Source organism: Clarias gariepinus, chromosome 27, assembly GCF_024256425.1.
Source record: "Clarias gariepinus isolate MV-2021 ecotype Netherlands chromosome 27, CGAR_prim_01v2, whole genome shotgun sequence".
NCBI lineage: Eukaryota > Metazoa > Chordata > Actinopteri > Siluriformes > Clariidae > Clarias > Clarias gariepinus.
Genome location: NC_071126.1, coordinates 3013326 through 3036492, shown reverse-complemented (window position 1 = coordinate 3036492; position 23167 = coordinate 3013326). Strand labels below are relative to the sequence as shown.

At 37.3% G+C, this 23167-nt stretch overlaps 1 protein-coding gene across 1 annotated transcript; it reads left to right on the top strand.

The window, feature by feature from the left end:
* Nucleotides 1–1889: 1889 nt before the first annotated feature.
* On the top strand, nucleotides 1890–22258 carry dcun1d4 (DCN1, defective in cullin neddylation 1, domain containing 4 (S. cerevisiae)). Its single transcript, XM_053489519.1, has 11 exons — nucleotides 1890–1970; nucleotides 4713–4783; nucleotides 5490–5529; nucleotides 5650–5737; nucleotides 10376–10464; nucleotides 12415–12485; nucleotides 16184–16275; nucleotides 18288–18396; nucleotides 19312–19416; nucleotides 19665–19767; nucleotides 20128–22258. Exons 1-11 carry the CDS (start codon nucleotides 1952–1954, stop codon nucleotides 20181–20183), a joined length of 843 nt encoding a protein of 280 aa, XP_053345494.1. The 5' UTR covers nucleotides 1890–1951; the 3' UTR covers nucleotides 20184–22258.
* The last annotated feature ends 909 nt before the right edge of the window (nucleotides 22259–23167 follow it).

Genomic DNA, 23167 nt, shown 5'->3' with positions numbered 1-23167 from the left:
AAAGTCTTTACTGGATAATCATGTTGTTTTGGAAAACCTCTCCTTGATACAGTTAAATACATTGTTTTTACGCCTGTGCTAATTCGTTTGTTGGTGCTGCACTTTAAATATTTCCATGAGCAGTTGATTACAAGGGGGCTGTAAGCTGTTTTTGCTCATACAGCTACAATTTAAACTTGAAGACTAACACTACAAAAGACTAAGATACTGCTCTTACTTTCTACTGTTTTCCAATGAAATTTAATATTATAGTAAGAAGAACTCCCAGAGATATACAACACAATTCCTCTGAGACTTTGCTTGGTTAGCTATCTATCAATAATTTGACAAGCATGATGTTGCAGATTGCAATATTAGACTGGGGACTGGGGATTTTTTTTAAATTGTTTTACACTGGGTTAAGATGGGATGGTATGGCATGGTAGATCAGAAGTTAGCTGTGCTGCTTTTCCACTCCAGGGTTCGAAGTCAAATCTCTCCTTCTGTTTGTGGGGGGAGTTTGCATTTTTGTCCATGTGCATTGTGGGTTTCCTTCCACAACCCAAAAACATGCATTGTATGCTAATTTTCCACCCAATCAGCATACAATGCATGTTTTTGGGTTTTGGCCTCTTACCTCCAGCGCTAAGAGTTCGATTCCCGCCTTGGGTCTGTGTGCATGAAATTTCCAGTCCTTCCTGTGCTTGTTATAAACCCTGTTGGTTATAACCCTGTTGGGTTTCCTCCGGGTACTCCGGTTTCCTCCCACAGTCCAAAGAGATGCAGATTAGGTTAATTGGCATTTCCTAAATTGGTCATAGTGTGTGTGTGCGCGCCCGCCCTGCGATGGATTGGCACCCTGTCCGGGGTTCAAGAAGATAAATGTATGATAATTGTTGTCTCCAAATTGTATGTGTGCGCACTTCTACAATATGATGGAATGGCTGCCTACATGTGATATTTTATGTGAAAAATTAATAAACATGTATCAAATTGTTTTCTTTGAACATGCATAAACAATAAAGAGAATGACGTCACCAAGGCAGCAAAATATACACAGCTTGATTATCATTAAAAAATATATTTATTAAACCTGTGGATTGTAATAAAATAAATTTTAGTGATTGGTACTAGAGAACAAAAAAACATGAAATGTGGGTATGAAGCGTGTAATATCACATTTTCGCCCATGTAGTTCAAGGTGAAGTCTGTAGCTCTTTATTTTTTTATTTTTGTTTAATCTGCTATCTTTCTTGGTCTTGTTGTCGGACATGTTTAATGTTTGGTGGACATAGCGGGTGATGCTAACAGTAAACAAAGAAAGTGAATATTTAACTGAGATATGCACTCATGAAAAAGTACCCATGGCAACTGCTAGGGGTTTATATATATTATTATTATTATTTTCCAAATTAAATTTCTTATTAAATGTAGGATGCATTTTAACTTTCATTGCAAAACCAACAGGATTATAACTTTATCAAAAATATTTAGAACGAAACGGACGCTCACACCCTACTGTAAACAAAACTACCCATTTCCACCAATCGCTGTGCGCGATTGACGGATTGGCATAAGCTTTGACCAATGATACGAATGCGATACAAGCGCTTCCGGGTGGGCGGTATCCAATAGGCGATTGGACTTCTATAGGGCGTGGCTTTCTCCTTTGCACGAGGAAGCCGTCGCGGCTGATTGGTCGAGACAAGACATTTCTCCTATAGCCTTCTTCAATAGGTGGGGCTTTGGTCATGACTTGACTTATCATAGCAGTTCTCGACCGAGTGTCATGTGTTTGGGTGCAGCTGAGATGACTGACACGGTTTTGAAACAATCGTAACCGCGGTGTGGGCGTGGTTAGGGAATTGGCTGTCCATTTGAAAGATTCGTGGGTGTGGCTGACACTGGCACGTCCCGCCTCCTGGCCGGTCTGCAGAATTTGCACACAAATACAGTTGAGTGTTTGATAAAAATGCACTCAGATGCGACAAGTAAGTACATTAGTATTTTAATAGTGACGTCTCTCGACACGGGGTCGCTGATGGCAAACTTGTTGCGCCGGGAGAATGCTTTGATTTGTTTTGTTGAGCCGTGTTTTTTTTTTTGGTGTTTGACGCATTTTTGTTAAAGTAAGCCCTTATTATAAAAAATACACAGATCGGATGAGAGATCGGACCTATATTGGGGTTTTTGTATATTTTGCATGTGCATTGCTTATAATGTATGATTTTATGTTAAAAAAAAAACATGTCTTGCATTTGTCATGTTTGTTTCTGGGCTATTAGATCATATTCAGACAATGCACTTGTAGTTTAATGATCCTTTCTGCCCCTGACAATCTTAGAATCCGAGACCTGATCATTGCACGACATACTCTAACATCTGCATTCATTATAATCAGGGCACTCAGTTTGCAAGTAGAAATACAGGGGGTGAAAATTGTGACGCAGTTGGCTAAAATGTTATTTCTTGCCTATGTGTCGTGCATAACTGTGTGTGTAAGTGAAAAAAGAAAGAGTATGTCCGCGAGCCAACCAAAAATCTAAGCGCAATCATTAGGTCTGCTTTGATGACGTTTTGTATAAGCATCTGCGTTGCATTCATCACTTCACCAGAGTGTTGGAATAATAATAATAAAAAAAAACTCACCAGGAATTCTGGGAATTGGTGTCCTCTTGGCCCAAGACGCCGATCTGCGTCATGTGATCTACAGGCCCCACACACAAGCCCCTGCACTCTCCACATACTTCCTAAACTGATCTTAAGTTTGTGTCATGTTTGGTGTGTTGATGTGTTCTTCGGTTGTGCATTAGTTTCCTGTTTTCTTATGCTGATCTAAGCTGGAAAAATACCATATGGGTCAAAAATTGATGCCTCTTCATGGTGTACTTAAATCATCCAAATGATCACATAGTGGTTCTTTGTTATTATACGTATAAATAAGTAGCTATAATTTTATTAATCCTTCTCTGCTTCATACTGACATCCTAATCTTAAGGACTGCTGGTATCCTGTGTACATGAATGTGCTGGAAGTAAATAGGCTCCCATAGGATAGGGACCATCCACATGCCATCCAGCATGACGGACATTCCCCACTCTGGAGGTATAGCTGTCATTTCTGGGGCAGGTAATTTATGTGGTTGTGTTGCTAGCTCAATGTCTGAGCACTTGGCGGTGAAGAACTTAGCTCAAGGGTTCAAGAGGGCCAGTCAGGGTTAGCTGTTACTACATGATTAATACTAAGAGTACTAAGAGCAACATCTTGCATAAGGAGGGTTGTCCTTCAACATCACCAGATCTCAAAACAGCACAAAGACATCTTTCGGATGGTGCAATTTGACCGGGTCATCACTTTACTGATGCTTTACTTTCATTTATTCATTTTCTATTCTACTTATCCCAGGAGACTTTGGGCACAAGGTGGGTAGACCCTGGATAGGGTGCCGGTCCATCACATTAAACACGCATACAAACATGCACCACGGACAATTTGGAACCAGCAATTAGCCTAATTTGCATGGGAGGAAACAGAAGTACCTCGGAGAACACGTACACAGATCTAAGGTGGGAATTGAACCCTTGCACCTCCAGGTGCCATGATGAGCCTTGATGATGTACCCTTTTTTTTATTATTTTTTTTTTAATCAAGCTAGAAATCTGAAAGTTGCATAAAGTGGGATTTCAAGAATCCTAGCCTTTTGTCTTTGGGACAGTCCGACTTAAGATTTGAAATGTCTGTGGAAATAGCTTGGTCATAATAACAGCATAGATTTTATAAAGAAAATACAGGTGTCTATTTACTACTTGCACATCTCCGTTGTAAGCTCTTTATGATGAAATTATATTATTTTTAGTATTACAAAATTTACTGCAAATTCTATAAAAATATGATAAGTTGTATAAACAATGGCATTAAAATCTTTGTAAAAATGGCCTATTCTGGAAAATTCGTCCTGCTAGGACCGCGTGTCCATGTTTGCATTAGCCTCCTGTCGAGAATTATTTTTTTTCTTCAGACACGCCCCAGTGCGCTACTCCCCTTCTGTCATTTAACTCCTGTTTCTTGAGGAAAATACAATGATTTTCCCAAGCAGAAATATCAGTACTTCTAAACACCTTGTAGTATAGTAAAATGAGAATAAACTTTGGTTTTCAAAGATGGAGAACGGGCCCTTTTTTTTTTTTAGAAAGGTATGCAAATGCAATTAGTGTGGTGTTAAATTGATAATGTCTGGCTTTAAGTAGATATACTTAGTACATCATCGTAGAAATGGATGAGATATCATCCATCTTCCAGCGAACATCCATAGTGATGGTCAGCTGAAAGACTCATGGGAGCTCATTACAAAGAAAAATAAGACTGAGATGACACTCCTGACTTGGATTACAGCAGATACAAAACTTTACAATAGCAGAAGAGATTATTAGAATGTACAGTACAGTAGTTGTGTTCCACTGGGTGGGAATTGCAAGCAGTTTCAGGGTGTTTAAAAAAAGATTTAAGTTGTTGTACCTAACCGATTGAGTCCTTAATAATGCACTGTTTGTTACATGGATTACAGTTCACCTAGACACAGCAGGATTGGAAAATTTTGCATCCACTGCTCACTCTTTGACTCCTAGAACGTCAAGACATGACCCACTTCAGAATTAGGAATAAGGCTGAATCTGGTAAACGTGCTGGTGTTGTGATGGATGAATCATGTTGGTTGATGTTTGCTTCTTTTACAGATTTTCAGCTGAACTCCCACTTGTCCACACTGGCCAGCATCCACAAGATCTACCACACATTGCACAAGCTGGTAGATATCTTTCTACTTCATCTCCTTTGTGCACACACACCAAAGAGAAAAAAAGGGCTTCAAATGATGCAGGCTTTAGAACCAGATGTTCTATCTATAATTGTGTTCTTGATCAAAAATTATTTTATCCAGTTCTTTGAAATTGTTCTTGGTCATATAGAAACATGTGCAAGCATGTACTGTATGTATGTGTGACTAACTAGTTAGGTGTTTTGGAAGAGTATGGGAAAAATGATCACCAGCTGTTAGTTATTTATTTTTTATTTTAAGTTTATTATTTTTATAGCATAATTCTGCAGTTTTTTTGTATTCTGCTGAAGGCATAGTGTACCATGTCAAAAAAAAATCTAGGCTCAGTAATATAAACATGGACGCTCATATAAACTAAATGTGTGTGTGTTTATGTACTCATCTTATTTTTGGCATGAATTGAGGCAGTCTCATGGGTTATTATATTTTTTGTTTTCTGAGATTTGAATGAAAGAAAGCAGGCAGCATCTGTGAAGGTTAGAGTCTTAAGAAAAATAGAGACTGCCTCCTTATTTCCCGACGCATACTCAAGCGCGCACACACTTGCCTTGCACAGCAGTATGCTAATGCATTTGACAGGCTCTGCTGCTTTGTATTTTGTGTGTGTGTCAGAGATAGAGGACTAGGGTATGATGCTGATTTCACCCCCCCAACACCCCCTCCCCCTCTCTCTTAGAACTTGACTGAGGACGTTGGCCCGGACACTCACTCCACAGGTAACAACCTTATCTGTACTCCGTTTATTAAACCCCTTTATAAAGCTCCTGTCCTCCGGAACTACCTTACAGAGATTGACTCCACTGACTGAGGGTTTTGTATGTGTGTGGTGTTCTCAGGCTGCTGCTCCAAAGCCATGCCCCCGAGGAAAAAGAGGAGGCCCGCTGCAGGAGATGACCTGTCTGCAAAGAAGAGTCGTCAGGACAAGTACATCTCACAACTTCATCATTTTCTAATCATCTCATCATCTGTTTATTCACTGAATCATTAAGCCATATTCAATCCGTCTGTCTGGCATAGCAATCTATTAATCTGCCAATTAAAGTTCACACTGCTGTTGCATAGAGTCATAATACTTTGTCAACTAAATAGTTTGCATGATTCAATATCAAAATAACTCATACATTAGGTACACAGTTCAATGCACAGAAACTAGGCATGCATCAGTCTTATCAGATGTTGAAAAAATATAGAGAAATCATTCTCCATTTAGGTTGTAAATATTTGCTGTTTAAGTGAATACTTAAATCATCCTCTCCAAAAGTATTGGAATGGTGGCTGGTTCCTGTATTTTTTTAATATTATTTTTTTTTAATCAACCTCTTTAAAATTGTTCATGAATTTCTTCTGCTTCTTCTGGGTCAGGTTTAGGGAAGGGTTAGTAATCACTAAACTACAGTTCAGAAGGTCCCAGGTTCAAATCCCATGACCACCAAGTTGCTTCTGTTGGGCCCTTAAGTAAGGCCCTTAACCCTCAACTCCTCCGGTGTAGTGAGTTAAAATTTTGCTCTATTTAAGGGCATCTGCCGAATGCCTAAAATGTAGTGTAAAAATGTAAAATGTTTTATGGTAGTAAAAACAGTAAGTTGCAGTACCGCCGCATGTTTTCCTTTTTTCTCTCTTCTCTTTAGTATTTATAGAAGTTTGACCACACCTTCAGAGAACCTTGAATATTTTTTTTATTTAATACCATGTGCAATATTCTGTAACAGTCTTAGTAATGTGGCTACAGTGTAATACCAAGAAACAACACAAGGTGGCACTTTATTTGTGTTGAGGTAGATCACGGCTGAATGTATGTTCAGAGGAAAATCTTCTGCTACTCTGATTACTTACCATGCCACTACCTTCCTCAGCACTTATTGGTGCAGGATACGATTGCTGTATTTTACAGTTACATGTATAAGTAATGAATGTCATATTCATCACGTGTGGATAAGTGGCTTGTACAGTAGTGTTCAAAATAATAGCAGTCCAACATCAGTAAACAGATCAATAGTTGTTTTGGCAGAAATTATATTTCTTCATGGTAAATATTTTACTTATAGGTGTAGTGGAGTAATAGCAAACAACAGACCCAACAGTCATGATTGGATGCACCTGATTCTGTCTAATTGAATCATTAATTGAAATAGGCGTGTTCAAAATAATAGCAGTGTGGGGTTTAATTAGAGAGGTAAATTATTTTGTGAAATAATCCGGGTGTTAAACAAATTCAAGGATAAAAAAAATTCAAGGATAAATGCAAAAAAGGTGAATTTCTTTCTGAAAATAAAATGGGTCGTTCCAGACATTGTTCAGCGTACGTTAATTCAAAAGTTGATCAGAGATGGGAAAACATACAAAGAAGTGCAGAAAATGATCGGCTGCCCTGCTTAAATGATATCAAAATGCTTTAAAAAACCCAGAAAGCTATTAGCAAGAAGCCCCCACAAAGTCCCATTGTTAAACAAAAGACGTGCTGAAGAGGTTACAGCTCGCCAAAGAATACATTGACTGGTCTAAAGAGAAATGGCGCAATATTTTGTGGACTGATGAAAGCAAGATTGTTCTTTTTGGGTCTAGAGGCCGCAGACAGTTTGTCAGGCGACCCATAAACACTGAATTCAAGCCACAGTACACTGTGAAGCATGGAGGCACAAGCATCATGATATGGAGATGCTTCTTATACTATGGTGTTGGGCCTATTTTTTACATTTCAGGGATCATGGATCAATTTGAGTACATCAAAATACTTAAAGAGGTCATGTTGCCTTATGCCGAAGAGGAAATGCCCTTGAAATAGGTGTTTCAACAAGACAACAACCCCAGACACACCAGTAAGCGAGCAGCATCTTGGTTCCAGACCAACAAGATTAACGTTATGGAGTGGCCCGTCCGATCCCCAGACCTTAATCCAATAGAAAACTTGTGGGCTGACATTAAAAATGCTGTTTCTGGGACAAAAAAATGCTGTTTCTTGGGCTGGAATACCTGTTCAAAGGTGCCAGAAGTTGGTTGACTCCATGCAGCACAGATGTGAAGCAGTTCTCAGAATGCAGGGTTATACGACTAAATATTAGTTCAGAGATGCACAAGAAAGATATCAAGCATTTTTGTTTAAACTGTAAATTCATCACTTTGTCAAGATGAATGATGACACTGCTATTTTTTTTAACAGACTAATATTAGTTTTTCTTTACTTTCTGTAAACTAATAAAACATCTAGCACATTTTTCTTCATGTTGTGATTCAGAATAGAACGTGCAGGGAGTCCAATGCATTTGTGTGATTTAAATGAAAAGTTATTATATGGATATGGAGCTTTACTCACTTTTTTCAACAAATTGCTATTATTTTAAACACAACTGTATATTCCATGTTTAATACTGATGGAATTAAGCTACAGAGAGGAATTTCCTACTCAGCCGTGTATTTTTTTTATCTTAGAGCTAATCCTAGCTACAGGTGTTTACTCGCCACATGAAAGTTAGACTGGCATTCGATATTCACTTTACAGTCAAATCAATTAAGAAAATTATCTAACAATCCTTAGTCACATTTTATATACAAAAACTGAGATGGAGAAAAGTACAGAAATCCTCGTCATGTCACCTCCCCGTGATGCACAAGTATGTGACTCTTAGGGATTATCTGTCGTCTCATGTCGGCTTCATCATACTTTTCCCTTATAAGCAAGTTCTTCTATAGTTCTTTATTAGAAATCAGAGATGTGCATTAGTCTAGTTTTCTTCTTAGAAGTAGCATGTTTGGTACACAGGTAGACAAGTCCTCCTTGAAAGACTCAAAAATCTTTGTATTAATATCAAAATTACCCAGTTGGTAGGTTTGGATGGGTTCCCCTTTTAGTCTTCTCTTCAGGAGGTCAGACGCTGCTTAATTGGTGTTAAGGTCTGGTGATTGACTTGGCCAGTCTAAAACAATCCTCCTGTACCTCCTGATGAAGTCCTTTGCTGTGTTGGCAGTGAGTTTTATCTCGATGCTTGATTATCCTCCAAATTGTATTGGATGCAGTTCTCTGTAAATCAGCAAGCAGAATGTTCCTGTAGAAGTACGAGTTCATTCTGATGCTCCATCATATGCAGTTCCATCATCAATAATGATCTGTATGTATTCTGTATTATTCCAGAAGCAATAACCCCAAGCACTTGGATATTATCTCCACCATGCTTGATTGATAAGCTTGTGCCTTTTTTATTAGCTGATCCTTTCTTACTCTGGCCTTACCATCACTTTGGTTGACGTTTTTCTGAGTTCCAGAACTTTTGTGTTACCGCTTGAACGTTTCATTAAGGTATTTTTTATCCCTGCTTTTGATGTCACTGAGTTTCATATGGTTTATCCTTTTTTTTAACAACAAATGAATGAACTAATGAACAAATCTACGAGTAGACATTTAGAGTGACTAATTGTTTAAACGGTCGACCTAACTGGGCACACCTGGATAGTCAGAAACGATTGTCAGGAAGGTGGTCCAATATTTCTGATCACTTAAACGGGAGAAATGTGGTTAGGAAAAAAACATAGACAAGCTCACAAAATAATAAGTAATGGAAGTTACATACTTTATGGAGTAATGGAAAAAGGTCATGTGGCCTGATGATGAGTGGGTGTTAGGGAAAGAAGGAAAACGCATGAAGTGATGTACTTATCATGTATAGTGACCACTGTACAAGCCTCTGGAGGTAAAGTTATGATCTGGGATTGCCTCAGTTGGTTTAGACTCCACAACATTATGTGCAATAAAATGTCAGCTGACGATATGAATGTACTGAATGACCAGGTTACCACAGCTATGGAGTTTTCCTCCCTGATGGCAGACATATTCCAGGACTCACAATACAATACTGTACTTGTGAAAGACTTTGTCTGGGATCACAAGGAATCACTTTCACACATGGACTGGCCAACACACTGTGTGCAGTGTATGTATAAACAGTTATGTAGTGTGTCCCCTCTTACTGTCTTTAACACAAACCGGTGCATGTTTCCTGTTTGGAGACCATAGGTGGAAACCAAAACGGTAAAAATGACCACTAACGTGTAGAATAGATCTCAGTATTTGAACTCCATGTTCTTTACTACCACTAATACTACTGCATGTTGAAATATCTTCCTGAAGTAGGATAAAAAGTGGTCAACACTTGCAGTCTGATGGCTTATCCATCTTTAAATCTGTTGCTTCAAGGACTTTGTGTAGCCTGATAAAGTTACTGCAGATGATTAAATTGGCATGATTGTTGATTGGATATTAAGATGAAAAATAAATAAAATTTTATAAGAGCCCAATCTATGAGCACATTAGCTGGATAGGTGAAGTACTTTTAAGGTCTAAGCAAGAGTGTAATGAGTTGAAGTTGTTATTATTATTATTATTATTATTATTGATATACATTTATTGTTTTGGCAGTTTTCAAATGATCAGCACAGTTATTGTTACTCTAATTTAAATTATTATATATTTTAGTTTGAAAATTGTTAATTTAATTATGTTTACAGTAATATGGTCTACAACATAAAATCAATGCAATATAGTCAATAGTCTACTCTGTATTGTTTTTTCAGTGTCTACAGAAGACAGGAGTCATCCCACATCCAGGAAGCTGAAACTTTCTCCAGTAAGAGATGTCTGGAGTGGTTTTATGAGTACGCAGGTAAATCTTTCATGCAATATTATGTCTTTCTTTTACTGTGTCACTAATGTTATGATTGAAACATGTTCAAGATTTGAAGCTAGAAAAGCTAAATAAATGGTTCTAAAATGGTTTTAAAGGCACAAGAAAGCCAAGTTGAATATGATCATTGGTTTTAATGTTTTTGCATATTTGTCACACTTAAATTAACCAGATCATCAAACGAATAAACAATTTATAATAATTTTAATATTAAACATGAATAATCACATAAATACTCATGAATCACAGTTCATTTATGATTCTTTTTTGTTTCCTACAGGCAGGTTTGGACTGGTTTGTTTCCACTTAATAACTGAAATCATGATTTAAAAACTGCATTTTGTATTTACTCAGGTTACACCAAGATAACCCAAGTAAATACAAAATGCAGTTTTTAAATCATGATACATTTTTTGGAAATCTGATTTCAATTTCACTTGCTACACCCAGGACTGATTACTGTAAGATCTGTTGAATCAAGAAATCACTTGAAAAAGTGGATTCTTGCTGGTGGCAGCCAGAATCCACAAATGAAGAAAATTTAGAACAGTGGAATTTTTTTTTTTGAAGAGTTCAAAGACCACTCATCCAGGATCTCATAAAAGAACCCAGAACAATATAGCAAGAACTGCAGGCCTTCAACAATAAGCAAAAATGGCATCAATGGTAGATTTCCAAGGCTAAAGTCAATGCTGACCAAAAAGAAAACAATGGCTTGTGTTACATTTTCCAAAAAACATCTAGGTTATTCCCCAAGACTTCTGGGCAAATTTTCTGTAAACTGATGAGGCAAAAGTTGAACTTCTTGAAAGGTGTGTATCCTGTTACATCTTGGTCTCAGCATAAGACTAACAACATTTTATAAAAAAAAACATCATACCAGCAGTCAGACATGTTGGTTAAAATGTGATGGTCTTTGCAGCTTCAGGACCTGGACACCACCATAATTGGTGGACCTATGAATTCTGCGCTCTACCTGAAAATCCTGAAGAGGAAAGTCTGGCCATTAGTTTGTAACCTCAAGCTCAATTTGTTTATGCAGCAGGACAATGATCCGAAACAGCAAGTCCACCTCTGAATGGCTCAAAAAAAAAAAAAATTTAGGTTTTGGAGTTGCCTAGAGGTGGCACGGTGGTGTAGTGGTTAACACTATCGCCTTGCACCTCCAGGGTCCGGGTTTGATTCCAGGCCAGGCTCGATTCCTGTCTCTGTGTGCATGGAGTTTGCATGTTTTCCCCGTGCTTGGTGGGTTTCCTCCGGGTACTCCAGTTTCCTCCCACAGTCCAAAGACATGTAGGTTAGGCTAATTGGCATTCCCAGATTGCCCGTAGTGTGTAAAAAAGCATGTGAGTGTGTGTATGTATGTGTGTGTGCCCTGAAATGGATTGGCACCCTGTCCAGGGTGTACGCCGTCTTGTGCCCTAAGCCTCCTGGGATAGGCTCCAGGTCCCCGCGACCCTGAATACAGGATAAAGCAGTATAGGCGATGAGTGAGTGAGAGTGAGAGTTGCCTAGTCAATGTCCGGACTTAAATCCAATTGAGATCCTTAAACAGGCTATTCTTGCTTGAAAACCCTTCACAGCGATATATGAGAGACTAATTGCCAGCTATCACAAATGCTTGACTGCAGTTGTTGTGCCACCCTTAGCAGCAACAAGTTTTTAGATTTAGGGGCAATTCGTTTTTTAGAAGTCATTTAGAAGAAAAAAAAGAACTCAATTTTAAAACTGCGTTTTTGTATTTACTCAGGTTATCTTTGTGTAATATTAAAATTTGTTTGATTATCTGAATCATTTAAAAGTGACAAATGTGCAAAAAAAACTAACAAAAAAACCCAGAAGGGACAAATACTTTTTCACCGCACTATAACTGTAAAATGTAAAACTGTTACTCTATATATCTGTTTTACTGTATGCATGTTTTGTCAGGTTGTGATGATGTGGTTGGACCAGAAGGCATGGAGAAGTTCTGTGAAGATATTGGAGTGGAACCTGAGAATGTAAAGCACTGCAAATTCTAATAAATCATTTGTGTGCAGAATGCAGGCACTACTTCAGCTTTTTATAGTTGTGTATTTATGCATGTCCTATGGTAATTTCAGTATTCATTTATATATTTAGAGTGGTGTTAGTTATATGGTTACATCATTAAATTTTGTAAATGTGTTTTATTTACTATAGGAAAAACTGTCATTAGGCTTTATTTACTAGTAGGCATGCTCATACTCTCACGTCAATCCTAGTGAAGTATGTGAGCTCATACAAGAGATAGATAGTGCTTTCCCCAGTGCGTTACATCGCTCCCCAACGCTGTGTGAGCAGCAGTTTAAAAAAATGTGTTAGACTGGATTCACGTGACTCAGAGGAAGCATATGATGGTCTTCAATCATGGTAATCAACTTGATGAGAGAGTGCCCTAACAGCAAGATGAGTGGAAATTGTCCATGACACCTTATAGGTGAAACTCGAAAAATTTAAATATTGTGCGAAAGTTTATTTATTTCAGTAATGCAAAAGGTGAAACTAATATATGAGAGACTCATTACATGCAAAGATAGTTCAAGCCATGATTTGTCATAATTGAGATGATTATGGCATACAGCTCATGAAAACCCCAAATCCACAATCACAGAAAATTAGATGCAATAAATAAAACAGGGATTGTACATAGAATATATCGAACCTCTGAAAAGTATAAGTATGCATATGTACTCCGTACTTGGTTTGGGCCCGTTTTGCAGCAATTACTGCCTTAATCAAGCACAGTAATCCCATAATCGTTGAACCACGTTTTGGTGCTTTTGGCAGTGTGGGCAGGTGCCAAGTCCTGCTGAAAAATAAAGTTAGCATCCCCATAAAGCTAAAACTTTCTCCAGGAAGAGATGTCTGGAGTGATTTTATGAGTACGCAGGTAAATCTTTCATGCAATACAGGTATTATATCTTTTTTTTTCTGTGTCACTAATATTATGATTGAATCATGTTCAAGATTTGAAGCTAAAAAAGCAAAATAAATGGTTCTAAATATGTCTGGTTTTAAAGGGACAAGAAAGCCAAGTTGAATATGATCATCAGTTTTAATGTTTTTGCATATTTGTCACACCTAAATGAATCAGATCATCAAACAAATACAAAATGTTTGAAATTAAACATGAATAATCACATTTATGATTATTTTTTGTTCCCTACAGGCAGGTTTGGACAGATTTGTTTCCCCTAATAAATAAAACTAAATCTTTAGTTTAATTGTGAAAAAGTTTAATTTCACTTGCCACACCCAGGCCTGATTACGGTAAGACCTGCTGAATCAAGAAATAACTTGAAAAAATTTCGAAAATCTTTGAAAGATATAAAAAAAGCAACATGATCTAAATAAATTCAAAAACAGATGAGAAACAAAGTAATTCACATATATCAGTTTCGGAATGGTTACCAATTATAAGGCCTTGGGACTCCTAAGGCCAGAATCCACAAATGAAGAAAAGTTTGAACAGTAGTGAACCTTCCCTGCATTGGCCAGCCTAAAAAAATTACTCAAAGAGTTCAAAGACCACTCATTCAGGAGCTCATAAAAAAACTCACAATATAGAAAGAACTAGTTCAGGTCAGGCGAGTTTGCTGGCCAATCAAGCACAGTAATCCCACAGTCATTGAATCAGGTTTTGGTGGAAAATAAGGTCACCATCCCCATAAAGGCTGGGGATGTTGACCCTGGACTTAATGAAGCACAGTGAACAAACACCAGCAGATGACATGGCTCTCCAAATCAACACAGACTGTGGAAACTTCACACTGGACTTCAAGCATCTTGCAGTGTGTGCCTCTCAATTCTTCCTCCAGACTCTGGGTCCTTTGTTTTCAAATAAAATGCAAAAGTTGCTCTCATCAGAAAAGAGGACTTTTCATCACTGCAACAGACCAGTTTTATTTCTTTAATCTTTAGGACATTTGAAGCCCATGTCCAGGATCCGTCTGTGTGTGGTGGCTCTTGATGCACTGACTCCAGCCTCAGTCCACTTCTTGTGAAAGTCCCCAACACTTCTAAATGGCCTTTTCCTGAAAATCCTCTCCTGGCTGCGGTCATCCCTGCTGCTTGTGCACCTTTTTTTCACATTTTTCCCTTTTACATAACTTTCTATTAATGTGCTTTGATACAGCACTTTGGGAACATTCAACTTCTTTTGCAATTACCTTTTGAGGCTTTCCCTCCTTATGGAGGATGGTAATGATGTTTTTCTGCACAACTGTCAGGTCAGCAGTCTTTGCCATGATTGTGCTTTGTGCTGAACAAGACTGAGAGACCATTTAAAGGCTCAGGAACCCTTTGCAGGTGTTATGGCTTAATTAGCTGATTAAAGTGGGACACTTTGAGCCTAGAATATTGAACCTTTTCACAATATTCTAGATTGTGGATTTGGGGTTTTCATGAGCTTTAAGCCATGATCATCTCAATTATGAAAAATCACAGCTTGAACTATCTTGCTTTGCATGTAACGAGTCTATCCTATCTTATATATTAGTTTCACATTTTAAGTTGCATTACTGAAATAAATGAACTTTTGCACGATATTCTAATTTTTCAAGTTTCACCTGTGTGTGTGTGTATATGTATATTTATATATATATATATATATATATATATATATATATATATATATATATAAGAAACTTCCTGCTGTTCTGGCACTTATTATAGGAAGCCTGATGATCGTACACTAGGCGATGTGACCACTGCAGCTTTGGATACACCAGATCAGTCTCTTATCCATAACGTAATGCTGGCTCTAATAAAGTGTTGCACAGCATTATAATGGCCTGAATCATTGCAGCTTGTTCACATTCTGACCAGCACTTCCATGATTGGGAGTTCAAATCACACCTCCAGTCTGTGTGCATAGAGTTTGCATTTATTTCCCATGTTTGATGGGTTTCCTTTGTCCTCTGGTTACTCCAGTTTCCTCCCACAAACGAAAGACATGGTGAAGGCCGGTGATGTTTCCAAATTGCTCATTGTGTATGTTTGAATGTATGTTAACTTGTGCTTCAACCAGTGTGTACCCCGTGTAATGCATTAAGCTCCTGGGGCAGGCTCCAGGCCCTCTTTGACTCTACACAGGAAAAGCTCTATAGATGATGGATTGATGGATGGCAATGACCAGGGGCCAGCCAATACAATATTATCACAATACCTAGGTGTTGATTCGATTTGCATTGAGATTATAGGCTTAAACTATCTTGCTTTGCATGTAATGAGTCTATCTTATATATTAGTTTCACTTTTTAAGTTGCATTATTGAAATAAATGACCTTTTGCACTATATTTAAATTTTTCGAGTTTCACCTGTGTGTATATATAAAGAAACTTCCTGCTATTCTGGCACTTATCATAGGAAGCCTGATGACCATGATGTGACCCACTGCAGCTTGGGATACACCAGATCAGTCTCTTATCCATAACGTAATGCTATATAGGTATTGTGATAAAATTGTCTTTTGGCTAATCTATTTCAGGATCTGTTGTTGCCAGCTTCATAAATGAGGCCCATAGACGCATTTCTGTAATAAAATGACCTCACTCTTTCACTATTATACTTATGACTACAGACATTTTTTTGGTAACTTCCAATTTATAAAAAAAAAAAAAAAATACATATAAAACAACTTTAGATGATGAAGTCTGTTTATGTATGTGTCTGCAGGTGGTGATGCTGGTATTGGCTTGGAAACTAAATGCCCAGAGTATGGGCTACTTCACCCTGCAGGAATGGCTTAAAGGAATGGGATCACTTCAGTAAGAATGTTGATTTTTGCCTAACCTGTTACTTAACCTGTAACATCATTGTGCTTCTAATGTTTGGTAACTGACTTAACATTGAAAATGTATCAAGTGTTTTATTTTCCCTACCTTTCCTTATGGAATACATGAGTTTTGTAAAAATGCTAGACAGTGCTGCAGAAATGACATCTTGGGCAAGTGAAAGTTTATTGAAACTATCCAATTTCTTACAATAATTTTACAACAAATCAAATGTAAGATCATTAAGCTCATTTCTAGTCAAATGGTACTAAAAGTTCTTGTTCTATTGGCAGATATTTTTGTTTCTTATGAGAAATAAATTCCTAAAAGTAGCAAAATTATCTGGCAATGAACAAGAATTTAAATTTAAGTAACATTTGGTCAGAAATAAGCTTAATAATCTTCTATTTGGTTTGTTTTTAAAGATATTTTCACCTGCTAAGATGTCATTTTTTTGCAGTGAAACCTCTAAGCCCAGGGTGGTTTTGTTGTAGCAAAACCTCCGCTAATATATATGCTGAAAAATACATTATGTAGCATTAAGACATCTTTATGTCAGGAGTTCCCAAGGTCCATCCAAATGGGCAACATTAATATTCTGCCACACTAATCCTTGATGACCTAGATTTATAATGTCTGATGACTGTAACATTTAAAAAAAATTGTTGAACATGGTTTAAACATTTTGGTTGTGTTCGAAAGACCAGTGAGTGCTTCTTTGCCCTGGTGCTGGAGGAACCCTGAATGACCTATTTTACTTTACTACTTCTCAGCTCTAAGCACACCTGATAGCCTTTTCTGCATTGACAAGAGGTCTTTCAGGATCAGAGTTGAGAACCACTGCAGTAGGAGGCACCTCGGACCCAAAACATGCTTGTCTTTCAGATTTCTGTGTCAGGCTGTAAAATGGTTAGCGATTTTCCACACAGTGATTATAAACACAGTAATGAGCTCTGTCTTGTCGTCGTGGTGACTGTTGTCATGAGCTATGACTCGAGTCAAAAACACTGAGTGTACATCCAAATGGATTTACTTATTTAGAAAATCCGAAAGACAAGTTAAAAAAAAAAAAAAAGAGTTTTACAGGCTAAAACATAAAAAGGTTTAACAGCCTTCTAATTCTAATTCTTGATTTGCGAGTTCTAGTTAGTGTTATTACTCAGTAACAATTTAGAGTTGTGCAGATGATTTGAGGTGCAAAGTTTGTTTATTGTAAAATGTATGGGCAAATTTGTCCATTTTCTTGTTAAAGTGTCAGGGTAGTGAAAAGCACTAAAATAGCATGTGTTAGTGTTGGTTTTATTCTTGCTTTTCTGAATGTGACTACAAATACCCATATAAAATATTAGCACACAGTCTATTTGAAATATTTCTAATATTAGTATTTATATGTAAAACAAATAAAATTAAATTAATCAAACAAAAAATGAGATGGTGCATTGAATTAAGTTTCTCTCATGACCCTATTTGTAATTTAATTGTCCCCTAGTTTTGGAAACTCTGCTTTTAGCACTGTAATGCTCTATGATGGTTTTTCCTGTTCAGAAAACTTAACCAACTACAGTACTGTTAAAGCTTGGATTGCGATCATAATTAGTTTCATTGTACTTGTTTATCAACTTCATATACTTTCACTTGGACACATAATTTTTAAAAAAATCCTTTAAGTGCAAACGCTCGTGGTTACAATGTAATAGTAAACAGGACACACGTTGACTATACGAGTTATGCACGCACACTGAGACTGAGCATGGGAAACGATTACCCACAACACCACAGCGCGAGAGAGGAATCATTGGCTCAGTTAAGATCACGTAACACTTGGGAGACAAAGCAATGTATATCAAGACTGCGCTCATTTAACAAGTTAAAATTTATGTAAAAATTTTGCTCGTCTTGCAAAACACTAAGGCTAAAAAGACTAAGGTACTTGCAATCCAAGGTTGCACTATACTACTTCTCTGTCGCTGTCTTACGATGTGTCTTTCATTCCTGCCTTTTCTCAGATGTGATTCAACTGAAAAACTCAGGAACTCTCTAGACTACCTGAGGTCGATCCTCAATGATGCCACGAGTTTTAAGCTCATTTACAGATACGCATTTGACTTTGCCCGGGTAAGCAAATAAAAATTTTACCCTTTACTTACCCCCTTATTCATTCATTTCCCCCCATCTTGCAGTGTTCTAGAACAAGCATAAAGCTACTTTTGACTGACCTTTCATGTATCTGGATTATCCGTCTATAATATGGGCTGTTTACATTCTTATGGTCCCTGTGACTAAACTGTGTAGCTACTTAAACTTTCTTGTTAACTGGTGAAACTTGTTCAGCTTTACCAAGAGTATCATTAACATTTTACTAAAAAAGTGCATAAATTTAAGTAGTCCATGAACAAAGCCTATACTGATTAGCCATAACATTAACACATTATCGTTGATTATCATCAATTATATACCAGTAACTGGTGACATGATCATGGGCACCTAAGGCTCACCTAAGCTTGTGAGGACAAAATGCTAGCATATCGGGTCCGATCATGAAGATGCATAATAGATCGAGCAGGGAAATGCTGTCCACAATGTTTTGGTGCCAAAACACCCATTACCCCGCAGCCCACCATGCACGTAGATCAGCAGGCAAAGTGTCTAAGACTGTTGACCCTGCTTTCAAACCAGCCTTTAAAGCTTAAAACTGCTGACACGGCCTTCAAACTCTCCAGGTCCCAAGCTTATTTAGCACTCATGGAATGTGCTGGACAAACAAGTCCGATGTACGGAGGCCCCAACCCTCAACCCACAGCACCCAAAGAATCCACTGCCAACGTCCTGGTACCAGACACCACAGCACACACCCGAGGTCTTGTGGAATCATGCCCCAAGGGGCCAGAGCAATCTAGGCAGCACAAGAGTAACCTACAAGATAACGGGCATAATGTTGTAATGTAATGGCTGATCGATGTATACTGGTTGATTTAAAACTTATGGTATAACTTCTAACATTTGGCCTCCCTGTGTATGTGCATTTTGCAGGAGAAGGATCAGAGGAGTTTAGATTTAAACACTGCCAAGTGCATGCTTGGACTTCTACTTGGGAAAACATGGCCACTATTTCCTGTGTTTAACCAATTTCTAGAGGTGCTGTTTTAATCCATATGTACTTGTATTCTGCTATATATATATATATATATATATATATATATATATATATATATATATATATATTTTTTTTTTTTTTTTTTTTACAGTATGGCTATTTTAAATGACTTACATTTCACATGCTGATCGTGTTTTTGATATAAATGTAATCTTATAGATACAGTACTGATCACTAATCATGAGTTTTATGTTTAAAAATCTGATTCTGTTTTTCTCTTTTGTTGCAGCAATCCAAGTATAAAGTAGTAAATAAAGACCAATGGTGCAATGTTCTAGAGTTCAGTAGGACCATTAACTTGGATCTCAGCAACTATGATGAGGATGGGGCTTGTAAGTACATACATACAGACGTACGTACATACATACTGTAGTGTGCCCCACAAAGCATTCACCTTACCTTTGAGAGACCATGAGTTTGAATCCCAATGATCCCACAGACATCTGTGGACAGGAGCCAAGACTGTGCTCTGTGGGTGGGAGGGATAGCTTGCACTCTTCTCCCTTTCAATCACAGTGACACAAGCTGTTGTGAGTTCATGTAGGTGGAAGAGGCTCTGAGTGTGTAGCACCATCCTGGGATGCAGTATGTTAAGCAGTTTAAAATATGCTCTTTCTTCACATGTTTTGGAGAAAGCCCTGGTTATTCTATTTTGCATGTATTGCTATATGAAATACTGTTTTCTATTTTAGGGCCGGTTTTGTTGGACGAGTTTGTGGAGTGGTACAAAGACCGAGAGATGTCATAGCAACAACCGCCATTGCCTCTAACTTCACCAACAACTAGAAACTAATCTGCAACAGGCACCGTGGCATCAGTGACAGAAATGACTTAGATATGGTCCTTACAAACAAAACATACCTGGACCAGGTGGGGCAAACTGTAGGTAACCTGCCAGTGATGTATGTATGTGTGTGTGAGTGTGAGTGTGGAAGTGTCAGCGTTCCATAGTGTATCGTTCACACGTTGCCCTTCTTAAAAGGGTTATGTGTGATCGCCATCACTGATGAGAAACAGGTCAAACAGCACCTTTGCCCTCAATTCTCACCTGATGTCCTGACCAAACTGCAATGCATCATGGGAAAGCACATGGCCCAGATCAGTGCCGCTTCCTGCCTCCCTACTGTGACGTGTCTAACTGTGAATGTATGAATGGGTGTTTAAGAGGGGGTGATCTGTGATTATTCCACACGGTAGGGCAACTACTAAATACCTAAATAGTTTCCATCATATTCTAGGTAATTAAATATTAAGGGATCTTGTTTAAAATACAAACTTGTATAAAAATAATCTGTAACTATGATTAAAAAACTTGTAAATGAATCGAAATAGCCATTGCTGCTGATTATGATCTGAAGTACAGTGACCAGATTCTCACTTGTTCCATTACATTTAAAAATTTCACTTCTTACAGAGAGTAGTTTAAAAACGGTTTTCCCGAAAGAATGTTATGACAAGTCTTTCCTTAAGAAAAAGATTTAAATAATTAAAAAAATAATAAGTGCTAAATCAGCCCTACTTTCAGAATATTTTCTGAAACGCTCATTGCTATTTCATTATATAGAATAACTTTTACACAGGGTAATTAATATTATTATTATTTTCATATGTAATAAATACCTGCCATTGATCTATATCTTTTTTTTTTTTTGCCCAAATATTTTGACTTCTTTTATTTCTCATCTTTTCTCCTCGTTTACTCCATATCTTCAAGGAGCACATCATTTATCTTTGTGTGTAAGTGCTGTATGTCTAATGTTTTAGACATTGCCTAACTTGGTTGTTAGTCTGGATGGCAGAGGGGGTTAAGTAATGACTTTAATCTTTTGTTATACTGTAATTGAGTTACCTAACATAAGTTCAAATCTGAGTCTCGCTGTTGGAGAAGGATCGCTTCTGTATGTCCTTAGTATTACAGGTGATGTGCAGGGAAAAAAAGCAAAAGCTAAAGATATATGTTCTTTACATGATTTTTTTTTTTTGTTTTTTTAAACCATGCAGAAGTTTAATATTTCTTGGGGGAAATTTGAATTGTTTTTTTTTCATTATTTCATTGTTATTTTTTTATTTGTTAGTAAACCAGTTATTTATGATGGTATTCATAATGGGAGGAAAAATGTTCATATCAGACAAGTAAGAGATTAATTATTTTTTCAAAAACATGCATCCAATGCATCTGCAGCTTGCCCTTCCCTGGTCATCTCAATTTTACAGACAATATTCAGTTTAAGTTCTGTAAGTGTCAATAAATCTATCTTTTACACATCACTGTGCCCTTATACAAGTACATTCATGCTCTCCATGAGAATCTACTTGGTTACTTAGTCTTACATTGATTTACTTTACTGGGTCATTCAAAAGACATGTTTTTTCCTCTTTGTTGTGTCTTCAGTTCACATATTACCCAGATAAAATGGCATGTTGAGGCTCTCCCTTGAAGTGGAAGGGAAATGTGAGGGGAAACACACTTCCACAGCAAGTCCTAAAGCCCATAGTGACTGTTGCATAGCAACTGTTTAATTCTAGTTACATTTGTAAAATGTTCAGTTTTGTCTTCTGACTGTGGCGTGAAGCTAACTTGTCATCTGAGTGGACAAAAATTGTGCATGCGTACTTCACGCATAGATGTCTGACTATAAATGATTTTATTATTATTATTTTTTTTTTTTGTAAATGTTAGTTCTTTTTCCTTTTTTCGTATAGGTATTTGTGAATTTATTGTGCTTATGTTTTTCCCCACAGCCATGAACTCATTGTTTTATGAAAATCATGATTGTCATGGTATCTAACGCTTAAATACACTTTCAATCTCATTTGCTGAAACGTTTCTGTTTGCTTTTTTAACCCACTGTTTTCACCACGGGCTAAACATCACAGGTTTTTTTGCAGCACCTGAATTTATAAGCAGCTGTTATTAAATTTAAGTGCTTGCAAGAATAACATCAACATTCTTTTATGATTTTAAACAGCCGTTTCATTCTGTTTGTGTATTAAGTGTAAAAATCATTTACCAAAACAAAAATTCAACGTGTTGAATTAAAAAATAAATCAAATAAATAATTTGTTAGATGTAGTTGGATTGTGTAGTGGCAGGAACTACATGTCCTGACTATAATTAGCTAAATGTTAATGAAGGATATGGCTCTGAGGCTACATTCACATTACAAGCCACTTTATTCAATTCAGATTATTTTTGGTCAGATCAAATTTGCATGTCATGACGGTTCACAGTCATAGTCACAAATTATTTTTATCTGATTTTAAAGTGGATGCGTCTGTCATCTAAAACAGCATGCACCATGTTAAAAATCATAGTTGTGTGACCGCTGATTCATTTCAAACAATGGATGTGACTTTAGCAAAAACATGCTTGGAGTTCTGCTCTGGAGAGGACATGCAGTTTGTTGGCTGATTTTGTTGCGGTCCAGAAGAAGCTAGAAAGCCAGACAGATGGCTTGCTTAAGGTGTTTTAGCACGATCTGCCCATTCTCATTCAAGTCACATGACTATTACATTTGTGTAGCCCTTAAATGATCAGATCTCGTATTGGGATTAAGGGGGGAAAACAAATCAAATCTGAGTAATTTTAGGCTGGTAATGTGAACAAGGCCTGATAGTCTGGTACTAAAAGAGTAATGTGTTCTTTAGGTATATGAAGAACAAAAATTCAATTTGCTTTTGCTTTTCAGTAATTACCAAATGTGTTTTTGTACAGTGTTTACAATAGTAGGC

Excerpts from the sequence above, each read along its gene's own strand:
- dcun1d4 (XM_053489519.1), top strand. Across the intron at positions 16,276-18,287 it reads AAAGGAATGGGATCACTTCA|ATGTGATTCAACTGAAAAAC; the intron begins GTAAGAATGTTG and ends GCCTTTTCTCAG. Across the intron at positions 19,768-20,127 it reads CTATGATGAGGATGGGGCTT|GGCCGGTTTTGTTGGACGAG; the intron begins GTAAGTACATAC and ends TTTCTATTTTAG.